We start from the raw sequence: 20,371 nt of genomic DNA, 5'->3' as shown, positions 1-20,371 counted from the left end.
GTGTGTGAGGGGTCCAAACAGCCCCCCACGTGTTTGCTCATGGGTCGCCTGATTGCCTTTCCTTCCTCTTTTCTCTCCCACTAAAGACCTGCTGTCCTTCCTCTCACTCCAATCACTGTGGCCCACAGAGAGGGGCATGCTGGGAAAGTCAGGGCAGAGAGACAGGGGGGAGTGGGAAAAAATAGAGAGGAACTAAAAGAACTAGAAATATACCTCACACATTACCTTGAATATGTCTGTGTGAGTAGATACAGTGTGCAGAAGTAACTTTGTGTCAGAGCATTGAACAAGGAGAGAGGGAGTGTTTACATGCCACTGCTGTATGTACGACTGTTTGTCCTTGGGTCTTTGGGCCTGTGTGTGTGTGTGTGTGTGTGTGTGTGTGTGTGTGTGTGTGTGTGTGTGTGTGTGTGTGTGTGTGTGTGTGTGTGTGTGTGTGTGTGTGTGTGTGCGTGCGTGCGTGTGACGTTGGAGCCCTCCGCTCACCCTGGCTTTGGAGTCTGCTGTCTGGGTCACAGTGGTGCACCCTGGGGCCTCAGCTCCACAAAGAGGCCTTCTCTAAACAGCACCACATCACTCAGGGGAGGAGCCGAACAAAACCATTACCGCGCTTTAGGGATCACAGAGTTGGCTTCATTACATCTGATATCACTTAGATTCAGGAATCAAGACCTCTTCACTAAAGATGGAGTTCAGTCTGACACCCAAATAATAAAATATATGCAGATACTAATGTGTGTGTGTGTGTGTGTGTGTGTGTGTGTGTGTGTGTGTGTGTGTGTGTGTGTGTGTGTGTGTGTGTGTGTGTGTGTGTGTGTGCATATTGATATGTTGGATATAGCATGGTGTACTTGAAAATTATCTTAAAGTCTCTTAACGTGTCTTGCATAAACATTTGGACATAAACATTTAGAGGTTTAGAAATCAGTTTCAATGACACAGACACATCAGTTAATTTAGTATTAAAACTTTATTTCCTTTATTTTGTGAGATGGAAAAATGATAAAAACATACAGCTCAGGAACAACATCATCTAAGATAAGTCAGTGTTTTTTTCTTTACATAATAACAAGGAAAGTGTAATCATAACAATATCCATGTGTCTTTGAAGAAAGCATAAAAGAGTGAAAATAAATTATCGTAACAATAATTATAACATCAATTATAACAACAATAATAACAATTAAGCATTTATAAACCTTCTATTTACTTGCTTTTTTTCCATAAAAGTCTGTCCAAAACAGGTGAACAGGTTGTTGGTGTATAATCCAGCATGTGAAGGAGTCTGTAGGGTATGAGTAGTCTTGTTCGGACTGGTTCAGATGCCTCAGATGCCTACACTGATGGCTGCAGCAGCCATGGACAGTGGCAGCGAGGCAGAGGGAGCATGGGGGAGTGGGCCTCAGTACACTACGGAGGTACAGGAGAGCAAAGCAGTGGTTCTCCTAGGACCTCCTTTTTGTCTCTTCTTTTATAGGGTGGGAGGGGGGGTACCAAAGTGACTTAGTAAAAAAAGGCAAAAGGACTATGAACATCCCCATTCGCACCCGTGAGTCTCCGTCAACCACACACTTGAAGGGAGAGACAAGCAACTCCATCGTTCCTATTCATCTTCATCGTCTCACTTGACAGAATCCTGCACACATCCTCCTCTTTATCATTTTCTCAGGCCAGGAGAGACAGCGCCTTCCAAGACATGTCATTATAGTCTATCCCCATTCACCCCTGTACAGATACAAGCAGTCCACTGAAATCCTACCCTGTGTGGAGAACAAACAGTAGTGGTGGTGATGGTGATGGTGGGCCTGCGATGGAGGGGTTATGGGGGGGGGGGGGGGGGGGGGGGGCTTCAGTGGGGCTCAGCCCAGACTGGGGAGCGACTGGAGTGGTGGGGGTGGCCGAAGGAGGGGTGGATGGGCGTGGGGGTGGGCAGCATGTGTCCAGAGTGGCTGAAGGGGGGCAGGTGACCCATGTGGGTCATGTGTCCCAGGCTGTGGCCTCCGCCGAAGGGAGAGGACCTGTCATGCATGCACTTGGACAGCTCATCGAACCCGTCTCCAGCCCGCTTGCTCCTCTTGGACTTGCTGGACATCTTGCGGTTGCGTGTCTGGATGCCCTCCTTCTTCATGGTGAGTGGCCTGTTGACCTGTGGTGAGCCAGGGGGAAGAAGAGGGGGGAAGACATGTTAGCCACGGAGAGACCTTGTGACAGGCAGACCTTGTTACACTGTACATAAGCTTCATATGAAACCAATCATCATGTCATCACAAAGTACTGATTCAGTATTAGTATCAATGCCGTGGTATGAATAGTCATCTCTAATAACGAAACTTTTGTTTTCACTCCGAATGATGTAGAATGATAATGATTACACTATAGGAAATAAACAAAGGGGAAATCTGCTATGCTATCAATGTTGTGGAGCAGATACATGTAGAGCTGATACATGTAGGAAAGAGCAGTTTGCGCATTTATCTCACTTCAAATTAAATAGAATCCTCACACTCATCAAGAATACATGGAAGCCAAGCTGGGCCTGAAAAGGCCACTTTCAGACAAGTTCGCATCAATGTAACTGACGCAGTTACATTGAATGACAGTCCCACCCTCCAGCCTCTCTGGGGAGTAACGCCCCCCATTGAAACAAAGACGGATTAATAAAAGGAAAAAAACGACTGGCGGGTTCTGCTTGACAGAAAGCAGGCTTTGCGTCCCCTGTCTCTCTCTCACCGCTCCTAAATCGATACAAGCTGTCCGCTCCTTTGACCAACTCGCCCCGCAGTCTCTGTGTAAGCGGTTAGGCTACTTACGTTGTGCAGTTTGTAGTAAAGGCCGCAGGCGTTGCACACCGGGTCGCCATTGCCGTTGCGCCTCCAAAGGGTGGTGGTGGTGGTCTGACAGTTAGCGCAGCAGGTGCCAGCTCGTCTTGCAGCGGACTTAACGGAAGAAACACGTAACGTTAATTAATTGTGAATGTCGCCATTCAAATCACTCAACACTTTTGATCATTGTATTTACAGAGGTCATAATTAAAAAGTGAACCGACATGAATACCATTTCTGAAATGAACATGAAATCAAACTAAAACGGAGGCCTAGGGTCTCCGTGAAGCTTTCTCGGGAAAATGCGCTTAAAACAAGGTTTATAAGCATGCGCAATAACGAGTGACAATATTCTGTGCTGTGTTCTCCAATAGACGCGCCTCTCTGCGCCATCCCCAAATAACATCAAAGACAGCGCCAGTTAGACACATGCAATTGCTTACTGGAAGTCACCTCTGTATTGATTTAATTGAATATATTATCAGATTTATACAGGCTTAATTCAATTTTCCAATTTGTGCAATGCAAAAACGGTTTCTAGTGAAATGCGTTGTCTTGTAGCCTATTTGGCTACTGCTGTCATATTTCATTTAATAAAATTAGATAGGGCACATTAATAATTTATGCCATGTCTTTGCATTATTTGCCCTTGATCCAGAAAATCAAACAATCCGGAACAAGGCGTCTAAGACCAGGGTGTCCTGTCTGGCAATGCGCTTTTGTGTCCTTTACGGATCAATTCTTCACACATAATAAGAAACATTTAGGCCGACAATACAATAGCCCTTCAGCCATTATGTATGCAGCATTTATATTTTTCTTTGAATTAATTTCAGGTTTTTATCATAGTGTTAATGCTGAGTAAAACAACGATGGAGACGTTTGGAATTAACCAGTACAAAAAACGAACTACAGGCCCAGAGGACAACAAACAACTAGAGGACAACAAAACACATCGCATTCCGACGCATAAAGCTTGTGCCACTGCCAAGCGAGCATGACAAACAAGAGACCAAGAACATAAATCCATTTATTTTCCTATCCCTACCGCCACTATCCCCGCCCCTCACGGTTTTTCTCTCTCTCTCTCTCTTCACACATAACTGGGTCCTACAGTGTTGTGATAATCGCTTTACAGTATATGTCAAAGTCTGGCCTGCCGGGGCCATAGAAAATGCAGCGGGGTTTGTTGAAGGCGGAAACACCCGGGAGCCTGGCTTCCTTATCGGGCCTGGGCAGATATCCGGATAGGAAACAACTGGATGCCCTTTGAACACAACCCTGAAAACACTTGAGCTGAAAATGCAAAGCTGCGGCCACAGACCGACTCATGGAAAGTGTAATGGACTTCGCATCGGGAGAAGGAGGCAGAGGCGGCCAAGGAAAGAAATGCAAAAGGCTTTCACAGCAACCTATGCTAAACTGACTAGGCAACTATAACCAACTAAACAATTAATGTAGTCTACAGTAATTCATACATAAAATAGGAGCCTATCCTTTATGGAAAACCTCAATGTCCCCCTCGCTTTATTCAGCAACACTCTCCATCCCACGAATTAAAATGAATGCAATGACACATTTTAGACTATGCAAGTGAACATAATATTTGAAAATCAAGTTGGTCCATAAATGCAATGTTTAATAACATCAATTTATATAGTAAGATTAATTAAATGTTACTGAACAATCGAACACCACAAATGGCAGTGGGAGCTTTAGACCTGTTCTATTTTAAATATTATATAGTATATATACATATAAATGTAGGTCTAAGTTAAATATAATAATGATTTAGTTCTTCCAAATAGGCTATATTGAATTGATTGTTAGAATACATGTATTCATATATAGTGGATGCGAGTGACGTGCCTATATTGCGCATGTTATAATCCCATCGCCAAAGGCTTTATAAAAAAGTTCTGATATCGCTAAGAAAAAAATATCAGCAAGTATTTTCTAACAAAATGCTAATAACGAATTCAGAGTTTAAATTCATCTGAATTGCATTGTGGAAATGTTGAGGGTATATACCCAAAACGTTTTAATGCCAAATTACAGGTTTTTCCAATAAAATAATATGAAATCCCTTTTACATCAGGACTAAATACTGTAAATATATTACAGGATTAGTATTATTTCATTGATAGGCTATCCAAAGCTCTGATTTACAATCAGGGAGATAGTATAACCAACAATACAACAGTGATATAAAAAAACCTCATGAAAAAAGTAGATGCAATAAACAGTGAAAAGACATGAAAACAACATGATAAACTATATATGATACATGCAATTAATTAAACTAATTCAAAGTAATCTCACAATCAGCGATAAGGATATGGTGCATTTAAGTGTAGCTCAGATTGGGATTGCTCATAATTATCAGTGCAGAATCACTGGACAAAGTGTTTGTGTGCTGTTTCTCCTTCACTCAAGCAGTTATAACTAAAGCAGCATGGGCATTGGTATCAGTGACAGTATCAGAAGTACCAGCAATAATGATAGCAGTAACAATGGCAATAGTAGTAGTATTGTAACAGGCTGTGTAGGGGATCACCGGGGGGTGAGAGGGACAAACAATTCCAGGAAGATCATAGGGAAAATATAACTTTCCTGGAATTGTCCTAGCAGTAACTGCTTTGTGCTCATATTTGGGCCCCCTTTCTCAAATGTGGAGGGGGAGATGAGAGCTGGGACTCACCAGTCTGCGTTTAGGCTTGATGAGGGGTCGGTTCTGGCCGTTCATCTTGTGGTACAGGCCGCAGGCATTGCACAGGTAGTGGCCCGTCCCATCCCGCCGCCACAGCGGTGTAGAGGTGGCACCGCAGTTGACACATTCGCGCCCCTCTGAGCAGAATTCAAGTGGAGGGAAGACAAAGGGAAATTTATATAATTAAAAAGTTCACACTCCATTGAGAGTTCCTACAACTGATCGAAACACAAGAATAACCACATGACTTAAAGATCACACAGGGTGTCGTGAGCTGTGTTATGTGTCATGACTGGTCACTTGAGTGTCATGATTGGTCACTCTTCATTAGTACTGTAATATGAAGTCAATGTTATCATGTGAAGATGGCTGCTTTGTGCATATCAGTGTGCAGGTGCACTGGCCAAGGACAATTCATATGACTGTCATCTGTGGGCCTACTGCTCGGTGTGGGGCAGATCGCCATGGACACAGACACCTCTATGTAAACTGATCCAGAGTAGGAAGCCCAGATCTAGCCAAAACGTGTCCAGAGGTGTCCAACGAGATGAATGAGAGACACCATCAAATTAGTGCTACATAATTCATCAGCGGGCACACGTGAGAAGAAACATAAGTGTGTGGTGGTAGTATTAAATGTGTGCCTGACAACATTGCGGTCAACAAATAGGTGCCCACTATTGCTCAGAATCAAACATACTCTGTGTTAGAAAGGTTTCCCATGTCTGTGTTTAAGTTGTGCTTCATACGCACTTTGAATTGGTTCCCCAAATATTTTAATCACTTTGTTTTTGTTTGTCTTTCTAAACAACAACCAGGTGACCCCTTTTGAGGCAACCACGTTCGTTTTCTGTGTGTACAGAGCTCAGGCCTTTTCACCTACTTAAATATCTTCAGCTGCATATGAAAGCAGTGGGTGTTCCTTTTCTCTCCTCTAACAGGTTTCACCGAGTTAAAATGCACAGTCTCAGTCAAATGGGCCGTTGCTAAACCGGCCAAAATGGTCCTGTTTAATTCATGTATCCCTCTCCCTAGAGCATCGGCCCTTTATTCCTATTATAATGTTAGCGACACCCACAGTCCCACCCAAACGCAAGAAAGGGATCTGCTCTGGACAATAGCAACGCTCCTTTTGAAGTGTATGCTGAGTGTTTGACGCAGGCCTTTTGCCTCCCTTCTCTCTCGCTCTCTCTCGCAAGTCCAGCAAAGGAGGGGTCGCATTGCAAGATACCTTGCTATCATCAAGAAAGTGTAACAGCAAAGACGGCACTAGAAATGTGTAATTTAAGGAAGTTCAATGGGGGGGGGGGGCATTGCCTTCAGAGAGAGAAGGGAGATATGTAGGTAAGCGAGGAGGGCTGGTTTGAGGTTAGTTCAACAGGAAACCACACTGTTGTAAGGTATGTGCTGACTGCCGAAATGTCATTGTGGCATTTTATACAACAATCAATCACAGCTACTGGCACTGGACTTTGGGTCTGATAGATAAGAGTATTTTTAATGGCATGGGTGATATATGTTTGTGTTTCTGATTCTAGCGCTGTAAGGGAAGCTTCTAGTAAATGTCACCGTAGCATTTAACAATAAGCCTTACATAGTTGAATAACACAATCCCTAGATAATAAGAGTGAAAGGCATTGTGGATAGTGGTTTTATCAATAATTAATATAATTAGTCAGTTAATTTACTTTCCATCACTGGATTCAATGTAACTTCTAAAAGCTAGGCAATTGGACATCATGGGGTGATGGAATTACAAGAAACTTCCCTTACTGTAGTGATAATTGAAATGATGATAGTGTTGTTCTACAAATATCTCTATACACCAATGAGGCTCCTCATTCTATGTCTATTTTCTGGACATCAAGCCCACAGCCTATTTATCTTTTGTCTGAACAAAAGCAATGATTAATGTGTTCCTATACTACAACTCCAGCATACAAGTGATAAGCTGGGTAATGGATTGATTAACTGCTCTCAGAATCTGCATTGAGGTGGCATAGCTTTGACAGAACATGAACGGATATAAATTAATAATCATAACAATATTGTCAAAAACCTGCCATAACCAATCATTATATTATCATTAACATGAACAGTAGTAAGCTGGGCCTAAAGTATTTAAATCTTTAAATGTCAGCATATTACATGACTTGATTGTCATTGATATCTTTATAACTAGTGTTATAATAATTCTCTCATCTGGGGTTAACTCAAATTGATTCCCTCTCACCATCTCAGCACACTGAGCCAAGGCCATGATAAAAACACAAACAGCAGGACTGTCGCCTGTGACGGCGCGTCCCGAAGGTGCTTTGTTAGTATTGGGGCGAGCAGTGGGCGGGGTGGAGGTCGTGATTTGTTCACTCAGAGGTATACAGGATATGGCAGGAGCCAGAGCGTCGTGACTCCTGCATTTTTAAGCGCAATAAAGCCCAAATTTAAAAGAAAACAAGCTGAGGCACAAAGGAGCAAGCAAGGGCATAGGTGGGATATTATTTTCAACAGCCAGCGAGCCCACATAAACGTAGTAACCACCACAATGAAATACATGTTCAAATGTTAACAAAAACATAATAACACCACAATATGTCTAGTTGTGTAGGCCTACAAAATGTATAAACTTTTCCTTGAATGCCGTTAGTTCATAGTCCAAACACTTTCGATAATAACAAAGTAATTGCGGGTTTCAATTTATATTCATGGTCTAAAATATTGCACAAAGTAGGCCTACGCTCTTTCAATATTTTCCTCCTGGTGACTGTTTCACTTCAGTCATCTCCTCTCCTCGCCTCAAACGCGTTTAATCATGTTCAAACTGGTCCAGAATATTTGCGTTTGTAATCGGTGACCCTGATTAGTTGTTTCATGTTAAATTCCACCTAAGTGACCCTTATAAGTGGACGGTGTTTACAAGTGGTGACGAATGTGATAGGACAGATAAGAGCTGCTGGGACAGGTTTGGGGAGGAGAGAGGAGCGCGTGGGCAAAATAACCTGAGGAGAGAGCTATACCCGTTACACTGGACCACCGTATTTCTTGAAAAAATCTGCATTTATAAGTCTACACGTATAAGCGATTGTTTAATATGCTAATTATTCCATGTGCCCAAGTCAGCCTTATAAAGCCAATTGCATGGCCGTTTAAAGCTCTCTGACACAGGCCGAGTTAATATTTTGACAAAATACGCCTAAATTCACAAAAGTACCAATGAAAGTTATTCAGTAAGCCTACTGATACATCACGTATATGTTTTTGTCTAATGCGAAACGTAATTATTTGGGCATATGAAACTCACCTGAACACGACCGGGCTTTGCTTTTACACTTCGGCGTAAAGCTGGACGAGGATCCACCCAGCAGGCTACCGGGGTGGAAGAGACTGCCGCCGTACTCGTGTGGTGTTGGGAGGGAATATGCTGGATATGTCGGTATGGGGTGGTGCGTTGCGGGAGTTTGAGCATTCATCGAAGCGAGGCTACTGCGGAGTGGACTACAACCCTCCATTTTCATTCCGTCCGTCAGCGACACTTGGTACTTGATGGACTCCTTTTCGTCCATTCTAGTCGAGGTGGAAGTTGGAGAGGTTGGGCCGGGGTCTGGGGACACGTCCTTAGGAGGCGTGGGAGGGAAACTGTAGAGGTGTGGACTGGAGTGGGATGCAGGGGTGAGCGAAGACACGGGAGCTGTGCTGGAGCTACTGCTGCAGGGGTAGCCGGAGCTCGCAGGGTGCAGTCCGGGTTTGCTGAAGTGGCTGACCGCCCATGCGTTATGGTGATGGGCAGCAGAGAGGGCCGCCTTCCCGCTGTCCAGCCACGGAATGCCGGGGCTGTGGATGAGGTGTGGCCGGCAAACTTGACTCCCAGTGAGGCGAGCTGGAAATTATAAATGCATAGGCTATACAATTAATTTTCATTATTCGATAGCAATGTATGTCCACGAATGAACTTCTCTGACAATGCGTAATTTCAGGAATTCTCACCTGTTGGTACGTACTCAAAAGTATTTAAATCTGACATTGAGGTTCTCAGTTCTAAAAGTTATTCAAATAGGCCTACAGGCCATCAACTTCAAAAGAACATAATTTCACAGCCCTATAACATTTCTAAAACTAATACACAGCCCGAAGCCAAACCAGCTACTGGAAATAAAATAATGTGAAAAAAAATGTTATGCGATGCAAATGTTTACCGAGAGCAACATAGACGACAAAAAAAACGTTCACGAGGAGAAAATGGGGTGTAAAGGCCTTGATTGAGCAGTTATTTGCGAATGGCTATTGTGGCCTGTTCATCGCACAGTTCCAGCTCTTGGACTAAAGATTGTTATTATTAATTTTGCGGCGGTTTTGATTATATATCCGGGAAGTCTCTCTCCCTCTCTAGAAACCCCTGCCCCAACAGAGAGGGGTTAAATGACATGCTTCCCTTTCCTCTTGCTGTCATTTGCTAGAAATTCTCTTTTTTCAGGATTCTATGCCTTTCCGCGTCAGAAACAGCCGATGACGCTAATATTTATAGATATAGGCTCTAGGCTAGGCTACATATATCTCCACACGGACTATCAATGGTGAATGAAAGGATAGAATAACTATCTGTCTTTGAGTTCTCTTTCCATGTACAGTATACACTGCAATTTCTTGCAGAGCGCTGATGGCGTTATTTTACACCCAAGACGGTGCGTAACACATATGGTTATAATAGACCTACGCAGCTAACTACAGCTAGTATGTGCTATACCTCATTATCAAAGACTTTGAAAGTGGCAGGCTGGATATGAATGGATACATGCACTACATGATGGCATCAGGGTAAGATGGGCCATATGTGAACATTTGAAGATCTTTCAAAATTGATTTTACAAATACATAGTTTGAAATGAACATTTTAGTCACAATGATGAGTGCATCTTACCATGTGCCTGGCTGTATGTGACCCTGGCCCGGGAGTTGGCATAGTAGGGGTTCCCCTGAGAGTCCAAGTGGTTCAAAAACATGTCCACTTCGTCCTGGGGCAATAGCGGCGCCATGGGCTCCATGTAGTTATGGGTCAGGCTGTGGTGATGCGAGTCTGGGTGCTGGCCGTTCAGTACGGCGTGGTGATGTGCCATCCACCGAGATTGGTCGGCCGCAACTTCCATAGCTAAATCGGCCGTCTCCTTATCCAAAATCTCGACGTTTCCAACGTATAACTTTCTCTCCAACTTTCAGTAGACTACTGTGTTATCCGTCTCCTTGATGTTTACAGTCCCGAGTTAGTTAGAAAGCTATGTAGCCTAGCAGTGATGTTTTTGACGCTCCTTAAAGTTTGTTTGCCTCAGTTAGAATCCTTGATCCGTATCACTGACACCTGCAATGAAACAAAACAAAATGTTTACATTTAATGCCCAAAGTGGAGACATCCCTTTTACATAACTCCTGGTAATGATTTCAGATAAGAGAATGATGTTATCCCAATAACATGTTGTATTGTACACCAATGAAGGCCTGTACATCAACTTTAAAATCCAACTAACAATTATTAGATGAAACGCACAATATTCTACTCATCGTTGTTTGCATATCTACGTTGTTATTTTCGATCTAATTCCGTTAAAAAAAGTTGACTCTGAATTTACCTGTTGAAATGTTGATCTATGACTGCGATCAGCTGTTCAAATACACTTTAATCTCTGAAACGTCTGTTCTGTGAGGTACCCAGGCGCACGCTCATTAATGAAATGTGGCTGTACACTGATGCGACTGGCGCCAGTAAATTCCATATCAACCGAGCCGGGGCGGAGCCCTGGTCTAGCAGTGACCTCCTGTAAGCCAATCACAGATCGGACTAGCTGCAATTGGCTCGTGTATCCCAGCTCTTTCAATTTCCATTCGAAACAGTAATTCCCAGCACCGAAAAACTAGAAGACATATCAATCAGCGTTGTAATTTCTCGGGGATCTTTTCTCTCTCATGAAGCTCACATTGAATGAGCAATTGCCCCCTGATAATGTCTTTTTACCAACGCTCAGAGACGGACAGCAACGATGGAGGCAAATTGAATCTATTACATATAACCCTGCCAATTTCTGTAACACTGTATTTTACATAGCCAAACAACAGCTTACAATCTAATGTTGGCTATTATTTAATATGCGTGCAGTCTTTTATTATTAGAGTGAGTCCATCCAACATTGCTTCAATAGAAAAGTCAAAAAGTCAATTATTTAAAAAAAATAGCGTATTGATTACACAAGCTATATTCACCTGTGATAAAGAGTAAATAGGCTTTCAGTAGAGTATATATAATGTGGTTACGTCTTGCATTATAGCAAATTGGGCAGAAGACTTCTATGCCAATCATTCAAACGTGCTTAAAACAATAGCAATTGCAAGTGTTGGTTTTCACATGTGGCTGTGATGCAAATAAACACAGTTTTCAGCACCTCTAGAATTAATAGAGGAGGAGCCGTTTTATGACCTCGAAAGTGGGGCCATTGTTGTGAGCGCCTAATTGTCTTTAATTACTAGGCACGACATTCCTCTTGTGAAAACACTGGTTTTGTCTCAGAGATGGGAGCGATCAAACACTGTTTGCATGTTAATGGGACTCTTCTCTCACTTAGTGGTGCAGACAGGGCGTGAGGCCTCACCTACAAAAACCAATTGGTGACCATTAGCGGGACTTTGTTAATTCTTGCTGTAAATCATCTCTTGTCAAAAACACGCAGGCTTGACCACCACAGGCACAAAGACAGCGTCGCCAGTCAGGCTATACATTGAAAGACGGTTTTCCGCCAAAATGCACTATTTACCGACCCAACTGACTATTTATGATTTATTCTAGTCAATATGCAACTGAGCATCATAATAAATCACTTATGGCGTATTACAAGTAGGCCTCAAGGAATAATGTGATCATTTTATCATAATGTGATGAATATAAACCTGTTGTGGCTTAAAAGTTGCTTATTCTCTTGGCCTCATCCCATAGAATTAAATGGACGGTTGATTATCGCATTTAGTCCATATAACCACTTGTTCAACTTCCATTTTGGAGTGAGATCTTGTGGGGGGGTAAAAACAAGATTAACTCGTAGGCCGGGATTTACCGGCTTACACAAAGGTCCTAAACGTGGCATGCATCGAAACTTGTATCAGCCAAGCGCCAGTGACACAATATAATGTCTTACATTTCACCAATTTACATTGTTATCTACTTGTTGGTGCGTTATTGCGCGCGCCTGTGTGTGTGTGTGTGTGTGTGTGTGTGTGTGTGTGTGTGTGTGTGTGTGTGTGTGTGTGTGTGTATGTGTGTGTGTGTGTGTGTGTGTGCGTGCGTGTGTGTGTGTGTGTGATTGACAGGCAATAATTGGAGGGAGCTCAGAGCCCAGACAAGCCGCCTCTTTGACGCCGCGACAGCATCACAGACATTTTTTTTAAATAAATCTCAGCACACAAATATGTATATATATATATGGCCTATGTATGGTTGGTATATATATATATATAGGTTGAAGCTTTATTTATATATATGGCCTATATATATATATATATATATATATGGCCTATGTATGGAGTGGTTTGGGTTTTAATATGAGCATGTCAGGGTGTGTGTGTGTGTGTGTGTGTGTGTGTGTGTGTGTGTGTGTGTGTGTGTGTGTCATTTGTCATTGGCATGTGACCAGGGGCTATGACATGATGAGCGCTCTTTGTGCTTGTCAACTCCTAAAATCAACAAATTAGTATGTATGTATTAGTATGTAACACATCCAGGGGTTGCCTTAATAAAGTAATAACAGGCATTCTCCTGAAATTAAACAAACCAGGCTGCAGAAATGACCGGTGTCATGACATGCCTTGATTGGTAGGGTAGCCTACTTTGGAATATACTGTCTGTGAATGATCATTTATTGAGCTATAGTAAAAGAGATTTTTTTTCACAGCACTTAGATGTTGTCAAAATGCACTTAGATGTTGTTCCCTGTAGAAATTCTAGTAAGATGTATCGTCATCGAAAAAATAGTCACTATATGGAAAATAGTGTTTACTGAATTACTAAATGATATACTGTAAATGTGAAGCAAAAGTAGGGAATTGCTCCTCTTGACCATTACCATTACGCATTGCAAAAAAGAAAAGAAAAGATATACACCTTAAACCAAATGCATGTTACACATGGAGTTACATCACCCCTGCTGTACTCTGTCTGTCTGCCTGTCTGCCTGTCTGCCTGTCTGTCTGTCTGTCTGTCTGTCTGTCTGTCTGTCTGTCTGTCTGTCTGTCTGTCTGTCTGTGCATGCTGCTTTGCTTGCTGTGCTGCTCTGGGTTGTGCGGGGACTGGGACTAGGTGGGTCTGGCCCAGTAAGCAGCAGCCTCCCCATTGTAGTTTGCATGTTTGCCAAATGGATTACTCAACTGGATTTACCCCTCTGTAATTTATACCTTCATTAATCCCATTTGTATCTGTGCTGGAACAAAGGATGGGAGGATGGGTCTGGAGGGAGGGGGTCCTCTCTCTCTCTCTCTCAAGGACATAGCAGCATTGTCTCACAGGGAATACTATCCTACTGCTAGAGCCCTTGGAGTTCAACGCATGAAGCCTCTCTCAGCACAAACATTTGTTCCATGGAAGAAATGTACCATTGGCTTCCTGCTATAGCATTCACTGGTTTTAATGGATAAGAGACAGTAAAATGACACACCAGAACCAAGAAGACTCTCTCCTCTGTGTAATATACTATGTGCCCTGCAGCAGTCTGTTTCATAACATTCAACATATCCCCTAAAACCATTACTTATAGGCCAAGGGAATTGACCGGCCGTATTATGACAGTGTGGATTATGAGCTATAGAAGCCATTCCAATTATTAACAGGTGCCGTTATGAAATGGGATTGGCTTTCTCTTATACCTGTTTGTTCCCATTGGGCATGGTCATCTATCATTATCCAGAGAACGGTAAAGGTGGGGGCTGGGGAAGAGAGAGAGGGGGGGAGGGGGAGCCACAGAGGGGTTTGTGAAGATAAGCAGAGCCAGGGAGAGGAGAATGACACAAACCAGCTGAAGCATTATTGTCCTTTACTCACGGGTAATTAGATCGAGCCAGGGCACTGGGGGCTATAGACACAAGCACACATGCAGGCACACAAGCTCATCCTCGTGGAAGATGGAACTGAGAAGAGGCTGCAAAAGGAAATGCCTTTTCACTTTGTTTTACAGCAGATCCATTTACACTGTGAGGTTGGAATAAGTTGGAATGTGAATTGTTGGCAAACTTAGCTGTATTCTGAGTCCGTAATTCTAGAAAGTAAACAAATACAAAGCAAGACCCATAGTATAACGGTTCGTTATTGGAAGGTTCTCTGTACCTCTTGGCTCAATAGAGTAGATCTTGACACCGTCATTTGAGATGAAGTGTAGCCCTAAATTAGTGCAAGGAGTGTAAGCAATAACCACATCCTTCTCTGAAGCTGGCCACAAGGCGCGCGCACGTACACGCATGGCATATGAAGTTATACTGATTGGAAAAAGCGCCCCATGCTAGGTTTCTAGTGAAGGTGTAATTTTGATTAGCTGATGACAGTCTCATGAGAGGGTAATAAATACCTGCTCGAGAGAGCATCCCGCCCCTGTTTCCATTCGACCGCTGTAATAGTGACGTGATTGTGATGTAAAGGGGATTGCAGTCATTATGCATTTTAAAACACAGGTGAATATCGGATACGTTGTCACTATCAATTTGACTTATATCACGGCCAGGCAACGTGACCCCATAATCAGGATGGCTTTATATTCCAAGGAAGAACATGCCGTATAGCCCAGATAGATTAAGGTCTCTTTTAACTCTTGCTGCACGGTATAGACGGCAACGTTTAGCCTACTATTGGGGTCAAGTTTGAAATCCATCATGCTACGTACAACAATGTGCCACAGGGTGACTATAATACTACTATAACCAGACAGAGTTGTTTCTTTACATGTGAGAGTAACCATATTCCCTGACTTCTGTAGCGGCCAGTTTCGAAACATCATCGTGTCCTTTGCTTCCCGATGCTGCCGGATTATAGGCCTGCAGCCTACTACTTACTATTTATTTTATTTATTTAACCTTTATTTATACTGGGGAATACACATGATACATACGCATATAGCATCAGCCTATTACGACCTATTTTCGTAAATTCCTTTGCATTAGATCTGTAAAGACTAGTTGATGTTTTTTTAACATTGTTTTAAAAAAAAAAAAAAATGAAAATAGCCTCTTGGTGTGAAATTGCATCGGATAATATCGCAAAAAGACCCATTAAGCGCCAACAAATTGTCTAGGTATACCACGATCTAACCACGGGTCTAAACCTGATATGCAAGTCTATTACAATCAGACTTGGTTTGACTAGCATATAGCCTATGGGTATGTGATAATAAATCAGTCAACGACATTTGATTAAAAAAAGAACAATAATAAATTGTTTAGATAGAACAGATATAATAACAACCCTTACCAGTATTGAAATATTGTTGTTATTACTATGTTATTATTATGCGTATTGAGTGCCTTGCCAGTTAGGAACTGAGAGAACTGAGTTGCGTAGCGTAGTAGGTTGCCCATCTTATAAGCAATACATTCGCAAGAATCGGTATTGGTAATAAAACTTACTTCATTATATAGGCATTGACTGACATTCATTGTTTCAACGCCCCTAAGCACAGTGACAAGCTTCACGGCGCCACAAATTGGCACAAATAAAAATAAAGATAGGCTATTGCATGCCTCTTACCTATTGCTCGAATCTGTATTTCCGAGGTTGATGTCTGTTCATTGCTTATGATCACACGTTGGGTCAATCTAGCTCTGCTCTGTCAAGGGAGTAATGCTGCGAAAGTGTCCGATATGTAGGCTATGGAAAGCAGTCGCCCGTGTCACTGTTTCGCCTGCCTGGCACGGCGTAGTTTTCGCACTTTTCCCTATATGCAGAGTGGTGAGGGTGGTAACCTGCCAGAATCAATCCGCGTTTCTTTGAGATGTTGTCGAGGCAAAACCAGTGGTACAACGCGAAGTCGCTCCCTCCCCAAAGTGTTCTGTCAGTGTTCAACTGGCAGCTACAGTAGTCTGGCGACCTCTTTCTTTCTCTCTCTCTCTCTCTCTCTCTCTCTCTCTCTCTCTCTCTCTCTCGCTCTCTCTCTCTCTCTCTCTCTCTCTCTCTCTCTCTCCTCCTCCTCCTCTCTTTCTATCTGTCTCTACTATACCCTACTGAAAATGAAAAAGAAAAAACAACTCAGACATATGCAGGGCTGTCGCAACCTAACGGTGCAACCAGTCCCCCTGTCTTCCGGGTCGTGGCTCAGTGCATTTTGGACTGGACTGGGACGAAGCTGGGATCAACCTGACATTGTTCATTCGTAAGATATATAGGTGCCGGCATTCCTTTATTTAAAAACAAGGTTTATTATGACTTTGTGATAAATAATGGATTCACATATTATGCAATAGGATAGCCTAGTATGAGTTGGCCCCAATTTCATTGGGTCGTTCAACTTTTTTACCAACCTTCCAGGCATGTCTTTCCAGTGCACGATTGCATGAGTTACCATAGAGACATTTCCCCAATCAATATGAGTTTAGCCTATGCGTGACTGTAACTGTCACACAAAGTTATGTTTGCATAGGCCTAATGGCGTCAAATAAACGAGGGAAGAGGCTATGTCTCTACGAGAACAAATGCAACAAAAAAGTGACCCTGTGTCTGTTAAAGGCCTAATATTAGGCTACCGATAAGATATCTGTTTACCCATGTTCTTATGATTTCGTGTTTACTCTACTACTAACCCTAAGTTAGGCCTGCATGCCTGCAGCTAATTAATTCCTTCCCCGCCCATTCGGCTTGTTAATGTGCTAAAGAAGAAAAACACGGTACCCCATGGTCGACCTTCCCTCCTCCCATCCTCTTTTTTTACTCTGTCCCACACATTAACACAAACTTTTAAATCATGCAAAGCCCCAAAATCTCCTGCACGCGACCTGGGCTCGTGCGCTGCCGCTGAAGCCAGGCAGGTGCAAGGGTGCGAGGGCTGCTGCATCCCGGGCTCGTGTCCCCTAGAGTGCACACACACAAAAAGAGCAGAAAACCGAGATCGAATAAAGAAAAGAAAGAAAAAGTGAACTCTGACAGAATTAATTGCATTCAGTTCAATGCTTAAAATCACCAATGCAATACAGCCACGACCTTTATTTTGTGTCCTTGTGTAAACACAACGGACAGAAAATCCAGGGACTTGTCAGTAGTTTTATTGTGAAGTCCTACATAGTTGATTAACTTATCGAAATAATGATATCCTAATAGGAATCAACGTCAAAAAAGGTGACATATATTTTACAATTTTACAAATAGGTCTAGAGAACGAAGAAAGCGAGAAAGCGACGGAGAGACGCAATAAGCCGCTGGGGTTGCAAGAAGCCTAAAAGTTATAATTTGTAAAACGAATGACTGTAAGAAATTATGTAACTTCGTCATATTTTCTGTTCAAATAGACACAATTAAAACAACATGTTTTAATGTATCTGTTTTTATGAAATTCAATGACCGTGGAAAAGTAGGCTATACAAGACAAAATGTCGTGGTTAGTGTGCAAGGCACACTAACCACGACTGGTGACTTTTTTCCTCTATCAAGCCCACTTAGAAATAGGATCTGGAGCAAGAGAGAGTAGGATCATTACGCTTATTGCACCTATAGGCCTACCACAAGACGACAGCTTTTAACACCGCCACCAATCGATTTTATTGTTAATAATGGTAGGCCTAATAATAATAATTAATCAATCATTATGATTTGTATTCGCTATAAAGATAGGCTAAATTAAGAACCTCGTAACATGCACATGTTATGGCAATTAGAATGCTAATTAGTCCAGAGATCAATAAAGGTATGAGCATTGTGAGCCTTGTGATCTGTCAGCAGAAAGAGCAGGCTCCTGATTAGAGCGCGCGATAACGGCTTATCAGAGCCGTGCTACCATTTCTATTTGGATATTGTGTTGAGAAAAAAAAAGAAGGAAGGAATAAACAACACATTTGCTACCTTTAAATAAATGGATATAAAGCTTCTCAACGTTCACGCTCATAGATAGGAGGTCCTGCACTGTCCATCCACGACATTCATAGGCCTATACAATTTGACTACAATTTGACAAATATAGCAAAATTATTTTCCCAAGTTGTCCTATGTAACATATAGCAAACAAATATATTTTAGACTATAGGTTATACTAAAGATGATTCCATATAACTAGGCCTAAGTGTGAATCAATGTTAAGAACTCAGAACAGCCAACGTGTTTCAAAAAGCGAGCAGCAAAACAACAACAATAACATGAATAGGAAATAATCACAATGGTTATAGGCTAAAGATACAATCATCAATTAGAATGATGACAACAATAACACTGCTAGGCCTACTACTACTACTACTACTTATAATAATAATAATAATAATAATAATAATAATAGTAAATACAACAAAAACGCAAATACAAATACTTATAGGCTAATAATAATAATAATAAATACAGTCTAATAATAATAGCCTAATTATAATCATAATTTTAATTATGCGATCATCATGCTTATAAATTCTCAACATATTCTGCAAGAAGGTTTTTGTAGTGTCTGCACGGCGTTTGGCAGAAACGTTATTATTTATATATGCATGCTGTTGCATTAGATGCCAGGGCCCTTCTTCTTCTGATTATTACCAGGGGTAATATTTCATCGGCACTAGGCAATCTTTGTTCTCTGTGAAGATAATAAATGGCCTAATCGTTATCAGCAAACTGCTGGGGGTGTCAGCACCGACCGAGGCTGGAAGCGGTGTCCAAAGTGCCGCTGAATAAATTGGTGTTCCTTATCTCTCCCCCCAGATTATCGCCGCCTTTTCAAACTTGCACAACAAATACATTCAATGCATCTAATGCATCATTTGGGGGGGTTGCGGGGGGGGAGATCCCGCAGGTTGATAGAGCAAGATAGTACAGGGAATGAGAAATATTTACACGTTTTACGCGCTCCCGTGTTGGAACCAATATTAGCTCCATTGGGTTTTTGAGTGAGTTTATTGGATAGGCCATTGGAACACTTACTTTACATATCAATACACGCTATATTAAACATATATCACTGTGAAGTGGTATGATGGTTATCTGACTGATTAAGCCTGTCTCCTCTGTTGTTGTTGGTGAAGTGGTAGATATGTTGTTATCCCTTATTTTCTTTGCCTTCTTGTATGTATGTAACCCTAGCATGTTGGACTTTCAGAAATGCTGAATACCGAATCTAAAATCTGTCCTATCATTGTTGACTACTGTTGAAACATCGTTGTGATGTTTGTCTTCTGATAATGACAGCAATTATGAGAATAATAATAATAATATCAAAGGCTACAACAATGATCACAATTAAAACCACATACATAATTAGGCCATAGTAATAATTATGATGTGATATAATACCGTAATGATATAAGGTATTATATAAATTATTATTATTATTATTATTATTATTATTATTATTATTATTATTATATACATTTGTTTTTGACAGTGAGTGTACAACTAAGAATTTGCCTTGCTTAACATTTAACTCTAGCCAACATGAAATATTATAATTTTAATATAATTTAAAATTCATGTTTTGACCGTGCTCAAAAGAAAATGTTTTGAAGGTCATTAGATAGAAAACAGGTTTTCATTTATAATCGAGTATGAAATATAATGTAGTATTTATGAGTGACACTTATGACAAAAATAATCGGGTTTTCCAATATACACAAACTCCCCTTTTAATAACGAGGCATCTCCACCGGCCCC

At 41.7% G+C, this 20,371-nt stretch overlaps 1 protein-coding gene across 3 annotated transcripts; it reads right to left on the bottom strand.

The window, feature by feature from the left end:
- Window positions 1-951: 951 nt before the first annotated feature.
- Window positions 952-16,653, bottom strand: gata2a (GATA binding protein 2a). 3 transcript variants are annotated; one of them, XM_083667461.1, is made up of 6 exons: window positions 16,289-16,653; window positions 10,445-10,879; window positions 8,832-9,406; window positions 5,524-5,682; window positions 2,811-2,936; window positions 952-2,146 (listed from the first exon to the last, which is right to left on the bottom strand). In XM_083667461.1, the coding sequence occupies exons 2-6, from the start codon at window positions 10,668-10,670 to the stop codon at window positions 1,850-1,852; spliced, it is 1,383 nt and encodes a 460-aa protein (XP_083523587.1). In that variant the 5' UTR covers window positions 10,671-10,879; window positions 16,289-16,653; the 3' UTR covers window positions 952-1,849. The 3 variants fall into 3 exon arrangements, with proteins under 3 accessions (XP_083523587.1, XP_083523588.1, XP_083523586.1); XM_083667462.1 differs by lacking the exon at window positions 16,289-16,653 and adding an exon at window positions 11,148-11,298 and having other exon boundaries at window positions 5,524-5,669; window positions 8,831-9,406; XM_083667460.1 differs by lacking the exon at window positions 16,289-16,653 and adding an exon at window positions 11,148-11,298.
- Between the last annotated feature and the right edge of the window lie 3,718 nt (window positions 16,654-20,371).

The sequence above is a fragment of the Argentina silus genome (genome assembly GCF_951799395.1).
Source record: "Argentina silus genome assembly, chromosome: 4".
NCBI classification, from domain to species: Eukaryota; Metazoa; Chordata; class Actinopteri; order Argentiniformes; family Argentinidae; genus Argentina; species Argentina silus.
Note: the sequence above shows the minus strand (reverse complement) of the source record. Positions and strands in the feature narration are given on the sequence as shown.

Bases quoted from the DNA above. Each gene is read 5' to 3' on its own strand.
- gata2a (XM_083667461.1), bottom strand. From the start codon at position 10,670: ATGGAAGTTGCGGCCGACCAATCTCGGTGGATGGCACATCACCACGCC. The intron at 2,937-5,523 runs GTGAGTCCCAGC...TCTTCCGTTAAG, and splicing joins TCAAGCCTAAACGCAGACTG to TCCGCTGCAAGACGAGCTGG. The intron at 2,147-2,810 runs GTAAGTAGCCTA...GGCTCACCACAG, and splicing joins TTTACTACAAACTGCACAAC to GTCAACAGGCCACTCACCAT.